The sequence below is a fragment of the Caretta caretta genome, chromosome 11 (assembly GCF_965140235.1).
Source record: "Caretta caretta isolate rCarCar2 chromosome 11, rCarCar1.hap1, whole genome shotgun sequence".
Classification (NCBI taxonomy): Eukaryota; Metazoa; Chordata; order Testudines; family Cheloniidae; genus Caretta; species Caretta caretta.
Genome location: NC_134216.1, coordinates 85,832 through 102,999, shown reverse-complemented (window position 1 = coordinate 102,999; position 17,168 = coordinate 85,832). Strand labels below are relative to the sequence as shown.

The 17,168-nt window shown below is 42.4% G+C and overlaps 1 protein-coding gene across 2 annotated transcripts in view; it reads left to right on the top strand.

The window, feature by feature from the left end:
* LOC125644827 (unconventional myosin-X) overlaps positions 1–17,168 on the top strand; it is a 305,444-nt gene that overhangs the window by 220,844 nt on the left and 67,432 nt on the right. For both annotated transcript variants that reach the window (XM_075117658.1, XM_075117657.1), the window contains 5 exons: positions 552–591; positions 1,794–2,579; positions 7,362–7,485; positions 14,987–15,230; positions 16,805–16,900. In XM_075117658.1, coding sequence (XP_074973759.1) covers positions 552–591; positions 1,794–2,579; positions 7,362–7,485; positions 14,987–15,230; positions 16,805–16,900 — 1,290 coding nt within the window. The remainder of the gene's footprint in view (positions 1–551; positions 592–1,793; positions 2,580–7,361; positions 7,486–14,986; positions 15,231–16,804; positions 16,901–17,168) is intronic.

Sequence of the window (17,168 nt, the reverse complement as noted above, 5' to 3'; positions counted from 1 at the left end):
TCATGTTCAGATGATTATTGTTCATGACTAATGCTGCGAGTTTGTCATGGAAGTCACGGATTCCGTGACTTTCCTTGACCTCCATGACTTCTGCGGTGGCCACCGCCCCTCTCCCCGCCCCTAGCAGCAGCAGGAGTTTGGGTGGGGGGCTCAGGGCTGAGGATTGGGGTGCTTTTAAAAAAAGAGAACGTTCTCAAAACTGAAATTGTGCACAAAGAGCCTGATCCAGTGGTCTTGGAAATCAGTGGAAAAGCCTCCCATTAACCACAATGGGCTTTAGCTCAAGACCATAATGAGTCTATGTAATCCTGCCTTCTTGTCCTTTCAGCCCCGCTCCATCTGATCCAATTTCCTGATTTACCTCAAAGTAAAGAATGCATGTGCAAGGATGGGCCATGCCAAGCATGAAGGAGCTTGGTGGGTTTACTAAATCAGTTTTATAACAGGAGCCTTACTTCACCCTTAACCATAGAGAGATGATTTGCCATAATTTCTGTTCAAATACTCAGATGATCTGGGTCTGTCACTTACTTTTGTCTTCTTTTGAACAGAGAAAAAGAGCAGCTGAATGCTATACTCCAGGTGGCTCAGGTAAGTTTAATTGTTCATGCCTTTGCTGTGTCTCCTCTTTGGACCTTCTGAAGCTCAGGCTCCTCTGCTGGTTGCCTTCACTGACTATTCTTTTTCCTGAAATATGCACCTTTATTTTACTGTGATAAAACATGTTAGAAAAACTCCCTATGAAAGCATTCTTTTCGTTCTTAATCTACAGGTGCCTGACTGCAGCAGAAGGGTTGTCTAGTTAACATGGCATGTTCATTGTTTTAGTATCTTTTTGCAGAGTTCCTATCTAAACATTTCAGGGTTAGACAGGTTGCATCCTGTTTTATCTCTGACGGTGAGCTTATTGCACATGACCCTTTGATGAGCTGCATTTTGTGACACAGTCCTTTTTGCTATATTGTTGCCTGCAACAATCAAAACAAAGGAAGAGTGGAAAGGAGTTAGAACGGCTATGAATCTCCACCTTCTGATTGCCAATCTAACCGTTCAAGGTTCTAGCAACATAACTGAGCATGTTGAACAAGCTGATTGTAAAAACAACTTGTTATTTTCTGGTCTCCCTTCCTTTATCTTCTTCATTCTAGTTCGTCAGCACAGGGAAGATGAGAGATCTTAATGAAATAACTTTTTAGTGCACATACTGAACTAGCAAAAAGTAGTATCTAAACAACAGTTTGAGTCTTAACCCAAGCAGGCACTGATCACTGTGGAAGTAAGAGACCACCTAGTTGGCTGCACTGTCATATTTGTGTGGAACTAAGTGGATTTACGTGATACCTTTAATATTTATTGTAGACCCATCAACAATCATTTTCCAGCAAAAAGGAGGGGGGTGCTGTTTATCTCCAAACTGTCATAATGTTTTCCAGGCTCCTTCATCATCTGCATATTGTGGTGCATTTCCTGGAATTTTCCTTCATCCCTACCATACTTTAGTGTGGATAGCAGGTGAACAGGCCTGGTCCTCTAATAAAGCAGCTAGCCTTCCAATGAGGTTACAGAGCAGCTGAGAAATTCAGAGCTATATGCCTTGACTGGAGATACCATAGCTGTGTATTGGAGTGGGAGGATGAAAAACCGAAAGGATGCATGCAGTGGCTTTTTATAGAGGGGAAGTGAGAATACACATCAGGCATGTTCTTGTGGGGAAGAGAAATTGGAGGACCCAGGAAGGCAGCCCCTTTATAGGTTGGGGCTCTTTAATTTGATATTGGCACAATTTCTTTAAGGTGGAGGTTTTAAGGACCCAAGAGGAGGAGATCCCACTGCAGGAAGAGGAGAGAAGGCAGATGGAGGAAATCCTAAGGCTGGAAAAGGAGATTGAGAAGCTACAGCAGCAGCAGAAGGCAGATCACATGTCCATTGCCTGTGAAAACACCAAGAATGAAATTAACTGGCAGCGAGAAGAGGAGATCCAGAGGCTAGAGAAGGAAGCATCCAGGGTCGCTCAAGAGTTCTTGGAACTACTGGATTTTGGAAACCTGGATGAAAGCGTGCAAAGCCTAGAACATTCACTTTCCAATGAAGGAACCCTCAACATTGACTGCAGCCTTGTGGCGCCTTTGGCTGAGGAAGAAGTAGATGAAGGCTTTCATGCTGATGATGAGGGGCTCTCTGTCCCCAGCCTGGTTGTTTTGGATGAACACAGCACCAGAACCAGCGACAGCTCCACTGAGGAAGACACATATATGAATCTACCATTTCTGAGAAGGGGTGAGGTGGAGGTAGACAGCACTGCAGATCATCTTGTGGAAAGCCCCGAGGAGCACAGTGCCCCATCTGACGCCACAGAAAGTATTTACAACACAGTCTCAGAAACCCTGAGGAGTAACAGTAGGGTGATCGGAGAGCCAATTTACAGCTTCCCACCAGATGTGGAGTCTGACTATGACCACGAGGAGTTTGATGGTTTTGGAGATACTGGGAGCACCTTGGCTGAGCCCCTAAATGGTGAGGAGATCTTGAGGCGTTCCCATGGTACCAGCATGGACTCCAATCGTGGCAGCCTAGACTCCGTAAGAATTTTTGCATTAACTGATAGCCAGTTTTGCTTTATCTATTCATTCTCTGGTGTCTCACTTTGAGTGCAGTTATTAGTAAATAATACTCTCTTAGCCCATCTGCTGTTATATAGGAGGTCAGAGTAAATGATCACAGTGATCAATTCTGGCCTTAGAGTCTATGAATCTTTGCTGGCCAATACTAGATCACTAATAATGGTCATGAGAGAGAGGACCTGATGTGTTGGCAGTAAGCAATTAGTGAAAAGGCAGAGGGGATGCGTCTCTCCGTCATTACTGGCCCCCACACAAGCCAGCAGACTTCCGCTTTCTGTAGAGGTTCTTATACTGTGCTCATCACCATGTTATCTGAGCACCTTCCAGCAGTGTGATTAACATCAGAGACTTTATATTAATAGCTTAAGTCTCTCCAGGGAAGACCTAATGGGTAACAATGAGAGGAAACCTAAATGAGAGAGTAAGAACAATAGATAGAATTGATCTCATCACCAAAACCCCTATTGGTCTTGCTTAGGCAAGGGTTTCAGAGTAGATGCTTAACTCCTAAATCATCTACTCGTGATTTCAGCTGCCACCTACTGTGTATAGAATATATGAATAGATTTTAAAGCCTGAAGAGACCATTGTGATAATCTAGTGTGACCTTCACAGAATTTCACATAATAATTCCCTCCCCTGTGAGAATTACAGGAAGGGTGGGCCTAGGGGTCTGGGACTCTGAAGACCCAGGTTCAGTTCCCAGCTCCACCACAGACTTCTTGTGCTCTTGGGCAAATCACATAGGCCCAGATTTTTAAAGGTATTTAGGTGTTGTGGCGCTTAACGTTGCAATGTCTAACTGACTTAGGAGCCTAAGTATAATTTTCAAAATGGATTTAGGCACTTAGGAGCCCATCCATGGGATTTAGGTTCCTAAGTGCCTAAATCCAAGTTGAAAATGAGATTTAGGCTCCTTCGTCAGCACCACAACTCCTACATACTTGGGTCTTAGTTGTCTGTAAAATGGTGACGTTACTTCCCTACCTCCCACGGGTATTGTGAGGATAAATACATTAAAGATGCCTTAGATAGATAAGTGACACTGTTGAGACCAGTGTCTTGTGGTTGAACTACATCATATCTGTTAGAAAAATATTCAGTCTCTATTTAAGGACTCCAGATGAAGATTGATTTACCACTTCCCATGCTATTCTGTTCCAGTGATTCATTACATACACTTTTTAAACATTGCATCACATTTCCAGTTTGAATTTTTCCAAATTCAACTTCCAGCCCTTGGACCTTGTTATGATGTTTTTATCAAAGGACCCCATTATGTCAGATACCTTATCTTTGTGTAGGTTCTTAGATCGTGATCAAATTGCTTCTTACCTACTCTGTAATACATTAGTTTTAGTTCTTTGAAAAGCCTTTTATTGTAAGGTGGGTTTTCCAGATCTTCAATAATTCTTGCAGCTCTTACTTGAGCCTTCTCTATTCTTTAACATGCTTGTTAAAATGAAGACAATAGAACTGGTCACAGTTTTCTAGCAGGGGCTTTACCGGTGCTGTATACAGAGGCAGTTTCACCTCCTTACTACTTCTTGGTAGTTCCCTGTTTATAATCCAGCCCTTTTTACAACAGCACCACACTGGAGTTTATGTTCAGTTGGTTATCCACAAAGACCCCTAAGTCTTTTCGAGAATAAATTCCCTCATCCTCCAATTACAGCCTATGTTCTTTGTTCCTTAAGAACATAAGAACGGCCATACTGGGTCAGACAAAAGTCCATCTAGCCCAGTATCCTGTCTTCTGACCATGACCAATGCCAGGTGCCCCAGAGGGAAAGAACAGAACTGGTAACCATCGAGTGATCCATTCCCCATCACCCATTCCCATGTATCACCTTGCATTTGGCTGTATTAAAACACGCTTGGTCATGCTCATGTTACCATAACCCTCTGACCCAGAGGTGCTTGCTCTCACTCACTGAAAGTTTTGGTCTTGGGCTCTTAAAAAAGGTTAGTACGGCAGTGGGCTTCGAGCCCACTCAAGTGCTATATTTCAGAGTCAGAGTTTAAGGTGAGAAGGAACCTTAGATCATCTAGCGTGATGTTCTGTATAGCACAGGCCAATAATTTTCACCCAGATACCCATCTATTAAACCCACATAGTTTAGATTAAAACATTTCAGGCCTCAGGAAATGTAACTGTGCCACAGGAAGAGAATGGGAGAAACTAAGTCACCATCAATGCCCAAGGCTTCTGCAATGGCAGGGAATTGATTAGATGAAAGGTGCCCAGATGATCCTAGCAGTGAACCATGTCTCATGTTGCAGAGGAAGGGGGAAAAAATCCCAAGGTCCTAGCCAGCATGAGCTGAGAGGAAATTCGTTCCCAAGCCCAGATCTGGTGATCAGCTTGACTCTGAGCATGGAGCAAGAAATATCAGTCAGGCATCTAGAAAGAGAATTCCCTACCACCTCAGAGCACTGGTCTGGTTTGTCCATTGTCTCATCGCTAGCGATGGCCAATCTGTGATGCTTAAGAGGAAGGCAAAACAAAACACCCAACCCCACCAAAACTAAAAACCACACCTCACAACAACAAAACACATCTAGCCAACTGTGCGTCAGATCGTTTCCTTCTTATTTCTCCCAGGTCCTTCTGTGTCCTACCTATCCACAGGACCTTTTTTCACAGTCCCTTTCCTGGGCTGAGTGTTCTCTACTCCAGACCTCCCCCGTAGAGGTCTGCAGGTCTCTACCTCCAGAGCAGATCTTGCTTTATATATAGTCCCTATTCTAGTCACATTGCTCCTCTGTCATGTGATGTGGGAATATACCTCCCATCAATCCCTCTGGAGCCCATATCTCTCAGAATTATCTTGTCTTAAGTGCTGAGCTCCAATAAAAGGCATGCTAGCAGTACCTTCCCTTAAAGGGGGATCACATGCTCTGTTATAACCAGGATATCCTTAAAATTACTTTCTTCTGTTTTTGCCCTTCTTTAATACTAACCTGGCACCCAAGTTTCTAAACTGCCTGAGATTTCCCCTCAGTATTGCCGCCTTCCAGTTTCCTTATCCCTCAGCCTCCTCCTGCTTTCAACACTACCAAATTTGGGTTCTGGCAGCACTGCATACCTGGTTAGAAAGTTGCACAGTACTCCATGAATTTGTCATTGATGTCCATCAGTTTTAGGAGAGATGTAATGTTAGAAGTATTACATCTTCCCACCACACCTGAGTAGCAGCTGCTCAAGCTTCTAGGACCTTGGTTCCTTCTGGTGACCCTGCTAGTTGACCCAATGTTGCATTTTTCCAGTAGTGCTCAACAGAGCCAGTCTTCTGGTGCAGCTGCTGGGCAGAAGCTTTAATCTGGACTCCACTCGCCCTCCATGCTGCAGTTTTAGAGCAAGAGTGAAGATACACTAGGTCAGAGCTAGCGATCCTAAACTTGAAGCAGTGTGCCAAGCAGATCCCCACCTATCCCTAGGCCTGGGGGTTGGGGGCATGAAGATCCCAGCTCAATTCCCCCTCCCAAGGGCGTGGGAGCAAAGATCCCAGTAGCTATCTTCTGGCTTGATGGGGCAGGGTGGTGCTTGCCCCCACCAGCCTGAGAGCCTTCTAGAGCCCAGGAGACCAGCAGGAGCCGGGCAACAGCAGCAGATGTAGGGGCCCACGAAGAGGCGAAGGTGCAGCAATAACGGATTTTGAATGCAGTGAGGGAGAGGGAATGAGAGGGGAAAGGGTGAGAATGAAGATCAGGGAGAGTGAATGGCAATGGCAGAGAAGAAGAGAGGAGTGAATAGAGAGCGCGTGCAGTTTGTGGGGGGATGAAGGGGCTGCCTTCATCAGTATTAAACTCAACATCTGGTCAGAGTGAACATTTTTCAAAACAGAGCAATTAGGATTTGAAAGTGTGTAGCACTTTATTCTGGCTGAGGTTTCACTTGTAGCCAATTCGACCATAGACTTGAACAAACAGTGACCTGTTATGTCTCAGTGGCTGTCCAATGATTGTACAGATCCCTGTGTACTAACAAGCTACTGCCTTTGAAATTGTCTATGCACAGACAATTGGTTGAAAGTTATGTCTATGCACAGACCCACAGCAAATACGCCGCCTCGGACTCTCACACTCTTACCAGGATGGGGACAGAACGTCAGAAATTGAGGCAGCCCTCTTTGTTGTGGGCATATCGTTGTAGTTCTGAGGACAATTCCCAAAGAAAGCAGAAAGACTTACAGTAGCCAATCAGTGTGCTGGGAAAGAGGCTAAATAGCATATTTTAATATTGTGTGTTTTTGGCCTTAGAGTTCATTTAGCCCAGGATATGCTTATTACTTGATAATCAGGAAGCAATTATAGAAATTTAGGAACTGCCATACTGGTATCCTGTCTCTGACAGCAGCCAGTATGAGAGGCTTTGGAGGAAGGAGCAAGGAATCCTGCAATTGTCAGTTATGGAAGAACCTTCCTAAAGGGAAAATGTCTTTCTAATCCTACTAAGTAAATTTTGGATTATGTCCAGAAGCAGGAGGGTTTATCACTTTAGGTAACTGGAGGCAGCTCCCTTTCTGTTTAATAACTCATTACTAGCTGAGTATGTTGGCTTTAGGAACTAGTGGGTGAGGTGTCAAGCCCCTATTTTAATTGTTTGCTTTGTGTAAAAGGGACATATGGGAGCATCTGACTCAAGTTTTACATCTAGTTATGTGGCTGCTGGATCCTTGTTGTTCTGTACCCATCTGCCCTAGACTTAGAGAAGTTGATCTTTTCCTTTTTTTCTAGTTTCTGGACAGTGAGGAGGAAGCGGATGTTTATATAGACACAGACGAAGAATTCTGCAATGGCCGGGTCACAATCTTCAATGGCTCAGGACCACCCTATTTTCACAGTTATCTCTATATGAAGGGTAAGTGACTGTAGTCTATACCATGAAAGCATTGAGAGTATCTTGTTCTTCCAGCTTCTTCTCCCTTCCTTTCTCCATACATTTTTCCTGTTTATTTCTCTACTTACATTTTTTCTGTCTCTTTATCCAAGCCAGCAAAGAAAAAATGGGAAATCTCTGCAGAAGAAAGATTTAGAAGGGATTAGAGTGGATATCCCTGTTAGTGAAACCCTTTTATACACACCAGTTTAGGGTGCCCATTGAGGTGTTTGCAGTTCAGATGAGTAAAACTAAACTACAGCATTGGGGAGATAAAACAGCACAAAATATTGGGTGGAATATGTAAAGACTGGATAGTCTCTAGGATGCTTGCATGACCACAGAGGAGGTAATGCCAGGGAGGAAGAAGGATTTCAGGTTGCAGGGAGATAGCACCAGGTAGAGACCCTTCGGAAAAGCAAGTTCACACCCATGCTGCTTCCCCCTGCCAGAACATAGGCACTAAATCCCTGTTACTCAGAATTTAAGTGGCCTTAATTTGGTTTAGTTTAATTCACTTCCAAAGTGAATTGAGTGGAACCAAATTATGGTCACTTTAATTTTGAATGAATGTGGTCCCACAGGGGTTTAATGCAGTTTAACTAATTAATTTCAAATTCACACCTTCAGTTAATTCAGATTAATTTTCCTGGATGTCACTGTGTAGATGAGCCCTAAAACAATGGCCAGAACCAGCTGCTTCAGAGGAAGGTGCAAGAAACCCCCAAGTGGATAGTTATGGAATAACATGCCTAGAAGGGAAGGTTTTTTTCTAATCCTCTCAATTAGTGAATGCTTTATATCTTGAAACTGGAGGATTAATGACTCTTCTACATTTGTAGTCCTTTCTATTGTAATTTTGGATGTTGCCATGATCGATAAAAAATCACAATCTTTGAGGCTGGGACTTTCAAGGGAGCCTAAGGGAGATAGGGACATAACTTCCGGCTGGAATTGCAAATAACTTCCAGTTGGCATTGTGTGCCTATTTCCCTAAGGCAGCTTTGAGAATTTCTCCCTTATTGAATTCCACCAAGGTGTTGGTCTCAACAGTATCTAGTGGCAGTCAGATGCACAGGTAACAGCCATTGTGTTAAAAGTATTTCCTTTTTTCTGTTTTAAATTTGCTGCCTTTCAGTTTCATTGACTCTCCCCTTATTCTGATTTACTTCCACTATACCTTTTTATTATAGAGAGAGCTGATAGTAATAGAAATACAATAAAGACCAGTGCAAAGTAGTATGCTTAGGAAGGAAAAACCAGATGAATGAGTACAAAATGGGAAATAACTGGCCAGGCAGCAGTACAGCAGAAAAGGACTGGGAGGTTATAGTGGCTCACAAGTTGAATATGAGTCAATAGTATGAAAAGGGCAAATGTTGCTCTGGAATGTATTAACAGGAGTGGTGTAAGTAAGACAAGGAAGGTAATTGTTCCACTTGGCATTAGTGAAGCCTCAGCTAGAGTACTGTGTTCAGTTTTGGACACCACACTTTAAAGATGTGAACAATTGGAGAGGGAGCAACAAAAATAAGAGTTGTAGAAACGTGACCTATGAGGAAAGGTTAAAAGAATTGGGCATGTTTAATTTAGAGAACATAACACTGAGGGGGAACATGGTAACAGTCTTCAAATACGTAAATGATTGTTATAAAGAGGATCAGTTCTGTTTGCTGAGGGTAGGACAAGAAGTAATTGGCTTAGCTTGCAGCAAGGGAGATTTAGTCTGGCTATTAGGAAAATCTTTCTAACTGTAAGAATACAGGAACAGGTTACCTAGGGAGGCTGTGGAATCCACATCCTTGGAGGTTTTTAACATGTTAGACAAATACCTGTCAGGGTGGCCTAGGTATACTTAATCCTGCCTCAGTGTGGGGGGATGAATTTCTATGATTCTATTTTTCTTTATTTGAGTTAGCTAACAATTTCCATTATAAAAGATATTTGTAAATTTTTGTGAGAGGTCTAACATCACCATTGTTTGCATCAGGGCCTTGAAATTTGGCAGAGAAAGCCTCGGGATCAGAGAAATGCTTTTTTCTTGTCCAGTGAAATTCCGGTGTGGTTTGACCAAGACATAAACTTATTTGAAAACTTCCATTTTTTCAACATGGTTAACAGTGGATGATGCCCTGGTGTTCTGTACTGGAATTGGTGGTGTTTAATATGTTTACTCATGAATCTAAAATGGGGTGAACCATCAATCTACACAAGATGCAGCACTGTTTATGTTAGTCAGAAGTACAGAAGACTGTGAGAAACCTCAGAGGTCCTACCCAAGTGAGGTAAATCTACAACACATTGGCAGATGAAATTTAGTGATAATAAATGCAAGGTAATGCATGGGAATAATTTTAGCTACTCATGGGCATTGCTGGGTTCAATATTAACTGTCAGAGACAGAAAAGAGACTTGGACATCATTATAAACAGTCCAACAAAAACTTCTGTTTAATTTTGAGGTGAAGAATAATACTGATTATAAATCACCCAGGATGCTGGCATCTAAAATACTTGGTAACATTTTTAATGCTGATGCAGAAAAGGCAGAAGTGTTCTAAAATAAGTCCATACTAGAAAGAAACAGGATGATTAAGTAGTTTCCAGTCCATTAGTAATGGACAAAGTTAAATAGCATCTACTGTGGACAAACATTTTTAAATCAGCAGGCCTGGATAACTTTCACCCAGAAGTCTTAAAAGAACTGGCCAAAGAGCTCCCTGGTCCATTGATGTTAATTTTTAATAAATCTTGGAAGACCAAGGGGAGAGTGCTAATGTTGTGCCAATAGTCAAAAAAGGCAAGCAGGATGACCTGAGTAACTATAGGCAGGTAGACTGACATTAATCTTGGGCAAAATAATGGAAAAGCTGGTATGGAATTCAATTAATAAAGAATGGGAATATAGTTAATTGTTAGTCAAAACATATATGTTGAATGTATTAATGGGTATTGTGTGCATTGTCTAAAGATAAAGCAGTATAATACAAAAAAGAGACATACATACCCTTTTCATAGCTTGTTCACCTTATACGGAAAGTGTCCTTCTAAGATACGCATTTCAGCTAGTAGTATTTATAGTATGATTTTAGAAGTTACAAAACTCTTTGCACATCACTTAAAGTTTACGTTTAACCCACTTCCTTGTGCCAGTTTTGTCCTTCATACCTTGTTACTTCCCCATAGCCATTTTGAATCCTACATTCTCAGTGTTGGTACTTGGGCACGTTTCCTATTCTCTAATGCCAGAGCTGACTGCAGCTTTGCACGGTGTTGTGGGAAGCCTGACGTGGGTGAATTGTAGGAAGAGCATAATACTGGCAGTTTCCATAACTGCCCAACAGGAAACATGTCAAAGTGCGGTTAGGGAGTATTATCATGGTTAGTAACACTGGGAATGTAGTTCTTTGATCTCTTGAATGTTTTTAAGACCAAACTGCATGTGAAGTCAAACAATTGGCTGCATCCTTGAGTCAATATAATACTAATCACACGTGTTTGGGGAAGACAGGTATTGTTAAGCGAACCTGATTTCATTCACTGATGAGGTTAGAAGTTTGGTTCATAAAGGAACTTTGTAGATGTAGATTTACACCCTGGCTTGCCACACACTAAGGGTACGTCTATACTGCAGTTAGACACCTGTGGTTGGCCTGTGCCAACTGACTCAGGCTTGTGGGGCGCAGGCTAAGGGCCTGTTGAACTGCAGTGTAGGTGTTCACACTCGGGCTGCAGCCTGAGCTCTGGGACCTTCCCAACTTGCAGGGCCCTAGAGCCCAGGCTCCAGCCCAAGCCTGAATGTCTACACAGCAGTTAAACAGCCCCTTAGCTCAAGCCCCATGAGCCAGAGTCAGCTGGCTGGACCCAGCTTTTAACTGCACTGTAGACATACTCTAAGTGATCATGTGGATCTTGTGACCATGCACTAAAAGTTCCATAGTGCTTTTTGAAACAGGCATATATCAAAGCACACTATGAAACTTACAGAGTCCACATGGTCCCTTACTGCATGGCAAGCTGGTGAGGTGTACATTTACACCCTGACGTGTTGTGCACTGAGTCTCTGTGGGGACAAGCCCTTAGACTTTTGTAAGGTGTTTGAGTGAGTACCACCCAACTTTCTGATTAAAAAATTGGCACTATGTACTGTCAATAGAGCACAAGTTAAATGGATTAAGAACTGGCTAACAAAGTAGTTGTCAATAGGAAATCCTTGTCGGGTGAGGTTCTGTAGGGATTGGCCCAATGCTATTCAGCATTTTTTATCAATGATCTGAAAGTAAATCTAAAATCACTGCTGATAAAATTTGCAGAAAGCACAAAGATTGGTGGAATATAAATAATGATGTCGGGCAGTCATACACAAGCAATCTGGATCACTTGGTAAACTGGGCCCATTGAAACAAAATACATTTTAGTGCAGCCAAATTCAAAGCTGTACATCTACAAACAAGGAATGCAGGCCATACCTACAGAATGAGGCCTGTATCCTGGAAACCAGTGACTCTGAAACAGATTCATGGGTAGTAGTGGACAAGTGACACAACATGAGCACCCACTGCAATGCTGTGGCAAAAACGGCAAATATTCTCTTTGGGTGTATAAACTGAGGAGAAAGAGTAAGGAGGTGATTTCATCTCTGTATGTGGCATTGATGAGACAGTACTGGAACACTGCATACAGTTCTGGTGTGTGCTTTTTAAAAAGGACATTGAAAAAATGGACATGGTGCAGAAAAGAACCAAAAAAGTGATTTGAGGATGAGAGAAAATGCCTTACAATGAGATATTTGAAGAGCTCAATCTGTTTCACTTATCAAAAAGGAAGATTGAGAAGTGACTAGATTATAGTGTAAAAAGTCTCTTCACAGGGCAAAAATACTGGATACTAAAGGGCTTTCTAATCTTGTGAGGAAAGGCATGACAAGAACCAGTGGCTGGAAACTGAATCCAGACAAATTTAAATTAGAAATTAGACACACCATTTTAACATTGAAGGTGATTAACCATTGGAACAAACTACCAAGGGAAGTGGTGGATTCTCCATTTCTTGATGTCTTCAGATCCAGACAGGATGCCTTTCTGGGAAGATGCTTTAATCCAGGGGTTCTCAAACTTCATTGCACCATGACCCCCTTCTGACAACAAAAATTACTACCTGACCCCAGGAGTTGGGGCCAAAACCAAAACCCGAGTCCCACCACGCTGGGCAGGGGGGACCAAAGCTGAAGCCTAAGGGCTTCAGCCCCAGGCGGGGGGCCTGTAGCCTGAGCCCAGCCACCCAGGGCTGAAGTCCTCAGGCTTTGGTTTCAGCCCCAAGTGGTGGGGCTCGGGCTTTGGCCCTGGGTAGTGGGGCTTAGGCTCTGGCTTCATCCCCAGACCCCAGCAAGTCTAATGCCAGCCTTGGCAACCCCACTAAAATGGGGTCACAACCCACAGTGTGAGAACTGCTGCTTTAATGTAATGTAATTTATTAGCTTAATATAGAGGTAACTGGGTGAAATTTAATGTCGTGTGACATATAGGATGTCAAACTAGATAATCTAATGGTCCTTTCTGGCCTTTAACTCTCTGAATCAATTAATACTGTGATCTTGTGTGTTGTCTCTAACTCAGAAATGATATAGCAGAAATAGAAGGGGTCTACAGATAAATAAAGAAAATAATTAGAGTAACAGAGAGATTTTCAGATAAAGAGAGACAGGAAAGATTGGGAATGTTCAGTTTAGAAAAGAGACTATGCAGAATCCCACAGCTACAGGGCTATTTATATTAGTAAACAACAGGAGATGGTTGTTATCTGAGTGAGTGGTGAGGATACCTATGGAAGCACTCTTTTCTCCCTATAAGGTGTGGGGAGCTCCTTCCCAATGTGGTGCTTCGGGGTGGATACTGGGGCCACTGGGTGAGTCCAGGGACAGTAACTGGCAGGAGCTCAGCTGAGTTCTGTCTCCCCGTCCCATCCTTGATAGGCTTTGTGTATCAGGGGTTCCCAGTGCAGTGGGTATTGCTGCCAACTGGTGTTCCGTGGAGGCTGTGATGTCCTATGGGTCCCTCTCTCTGGTCTGGTCAGAACATCTTTCAGGATCAGGATGAGAAAGGCTCAACAGAGTAACAGTGGATTCTGGGGTCCCCAGGAGATGGCGATGCTGACAGCCTTGGTGGTGAAGCTTGCTCCTTCTGGTCCACCCATCTCCCAGGCAGCAGTTGTTGCCAGACAGCCCAATTCTCCCCACAAAGTCTTTTATTTAAGGATTCCAAAAGGGGAGTGATGGGCTAATCTCTTCATTATTTTCTTAATCAATTAGGCCTAATTTCCAAGTTGATACATCAATTTGGATTCATTGATTTCCAGTCCCACACTCCTTTTGTTTACAGACCTATTAACACAATCCTTGAGTTATATCAGTAGGCCTTTTTGTTTGGATTAATTTAGTTATTCTGCCTCCCTTTTGCACCTTTTCCCACTGACATTTCTTGTTATAGGTTATTGTGATATTTTATGGATTTTCACTCACTTGTCACAGTTGAGCTTACAATTGTAATAAATGGGTCTACACATTCTCCCTAAGATATCCTTAGTGGCCCCCATGCTGATGGAGGACTGCCATGGCAGAACCTAGGTAGTTCTCTGCTTGGCATTTACTGCTGTGTTACAGTCCTTCTGCATTACCTGAGTGGCCCAAAGATGATGTAACTCCGCTTCAGAATGTGGCCCAAAGTCTTTAAATTCAGATTGAGTATTTCTTTCTAAAGGACATGCCTGTAGCTCAGTCACAAGGTTTTGTGCTCATTGTAGGATATGGTGGCAGTGTAAACAACAGAGCAAGAGCATAGTGTGGTGCACATCCATCTGTTTTGCAAATTTGGGAAAGCAGCGTGTGCACTCTGGAACAGAAATACGAAGGAGTGAAGGAGGAACTGTTTGTACTGCATGCATGGGGAGGAGTTGTCATTGTTGGTGCTGGTCTTCACTTCGCAGGAATTCCTGAATCAGTGATGGGAGGAACCTCAGAAGGTGCCAAGGTTTGGATTACATAAAGTCCTTCTTCAGCCATCTTTAAGATGAACATTTTGTGAACTTTGTTCTTTTTTTCTAGCTTTTCAGGGTTTCCTGGTTTCAAGCAGGCCACAGAAACTTCAGGATGCACCTTTGTAACAGCATCTTGGCACTTCAGACAAACTGCAAATTAAAAAATGAGAAGCAAGTGAGAATTTCTACAAATTCTACAAGAAAACAAAAGCAGAGTGCACTTTTCACTTCTCAGAAACTGTTCATGTTTGGTTCAACCTCTGATTCTGTTCTTTCTTTGGCCAAACCCTAATCCGAGCCATATTTCTATTCCAGTCCTCAATTCCTTCTATGTGTGGCCAGGCACGGATCTGAAATGGTGCCCAGATGTCTAATTGAGAGACAAGGATTAGACTAGGGAGATGCGTGATGCTGCAGGTTTGATAATGTCTTGTGCTCTTTCCTTTCTGCAGGGGGTCTGATGAACCCATGGAGACGGCGATGGTGTGTTCTGAAGAATGAGGCCTTCATGTGGTTCAGAACTAAGCAAGAGGCCCTGAAGTCAGGCTGGCTCTATAAAAAAGGAGGTGGCATGTCAACTCTGTCTCGCCGTAACTGGAAGCGCCGCTGGTTTGCTCTTCGAGAATCTAAGTTGATGTACTTTGAGAATGACAGTGAGGAAAAACTGAAGGGGACAATAGACATCAGAAGGGCAAAGTGAGTGAGAAGAATGAACCCAATAGAACTCCAGCATTCTCTGTCCATATCACTAGTAATAAGGGCTGTTGCACTAGCCTAGAAATATTGTATAGGGTTAGAGGAATCTGAGGGTAGAGAAGGAAAATCCTGTTGAATCATCCAGTCAGTCTCTGCCGGAGTAGGATTGCTCCCTATTTTCAAGTTCCTTGTCCAGTGTAGGGAGCAGCTTCAGACTCCAGCTGAGGCTGCATAGTAGCCACTGACAGAGGTTGTCCAGGAGAGGCACTAATTCAGCACATCACCCATGTGCTCTGCCCCACCCCTGACTCCATCTGCCTCAGCGCTATTCCAGACAACTCCAGGGTTCCTAGTGGAGTTTGATTGTGGGTGAGTTATATTGCTGTGCCTTCCCCTAACCTGTGGGCACATTTTTGGCTGCTAGAGCCAAGCATCCTGTCTTTCACTGGTAGAACCCAGAGATTGAATCAGACCCTCATACTGTCTCCACCTAGAGTACCAAGATATAGTGCTGTCAAACTATTTTAAAAATTAATCACGTAATTAAAAAAAAATCACAATTAATTGCAAATTTAATCATACTGTTAAACAATAATAGAATACTATTTATTTAAATATTTTTGGATGTTTTCTACATTTTCAAATATATAGATTTCACTTACAAGACAGAATAAAAAGTGTACAGTGCTCACTTTATATTTTTTATTACAGTATTTGCACTGTAAAAAAGATAAAAGAAATGGTATTTTTAACTCACCTCATACAAGTACTGTAGTGCAATCTCTATCGTGAAAGTGCAACTTAAAAATGTAGAATTGTTTTTTCTTACGTAACTGCACTAAAAAATAAAACAAAGTAAAACTTTAGAGCCTACAAGTCCACTCAGTCCTACTTTTGTTCAGCCAATTGCTAAGATAACCATGTTTGTTTACATTTATGGAAGATAATGCTGCCCAATTCTTATTTACAATGTCACCTGAAAGTGAGACAGGCGATAGGGGATGGATCTTGTGAGAACAGGCATTTGCATGGCACTGTAGTAGCCAGCATTGCAAGGTATTTACATCCAAATATCAAAAAATATTTAAATAAATGGTATTCTATTATTGTTTAACAATGCAATTAAAACTGTGATTAATCATGAATAATTTTTTTAATTGAGTTAATTTGTTTTGAGTTAATCACTTGAGTTAACTGAGACTGACAGCCCTTCCAAGAAACAAAACGAATGAGCAGTCATGGCAGGTGTAACTAACTCCACCTGTCCACCTCCCCGTTTTATTTTCTGGCAACTCAAATCTCTGTTTGCTGATGGGTTTAAAGAAAGTATTAAATTGGTATGCGTGCCTTCTGCTGTTGTACAGTTTAGCTGTACAGCCATTTTAAGGAGGATTCAGAAATTCTTGCTATTGACCAGTGAAATTCCTGTTTCAACAAAAGTGTTGACATGCCAGACACCATTCATTTATTTTCTACAGTGAATGGTACAGCATGAAAAATCAGTCATATGGAGTAAATGTGATGCTTATGGAAGTTTTTCAGCTTGCTGGGTCTCACCGTTCACTGTGTTACAGGGAAATTGTGGATATTCATGAGAAGGAGAATGCTCTGGATATTGTGACAGAGGACAGAATTTACCACGTTGTGGCAGAGTCACCAGAAGATGCCAGGTACAAGAGGGAATTTATTATCCATCTTCATTCATTACTGGGTTACTCCCATGCTGCTCCTGCAATGAATCTCAACTCTTCCCTGGAAAGTCCATTAACTTTCCTCTGCTGGGATGAGAAGGGATTTGTTTCTGAGCTTCATTACATACTTCTCTAACAACAAATATCATCTGTGGACTCCAGAAATGAGATGGAAATTTAGTCTGTGTTCATGTAGTCATGGAACTTCCTTTCTTCTGCCCATTGTTCCACCACTGCTCTCTTTCTT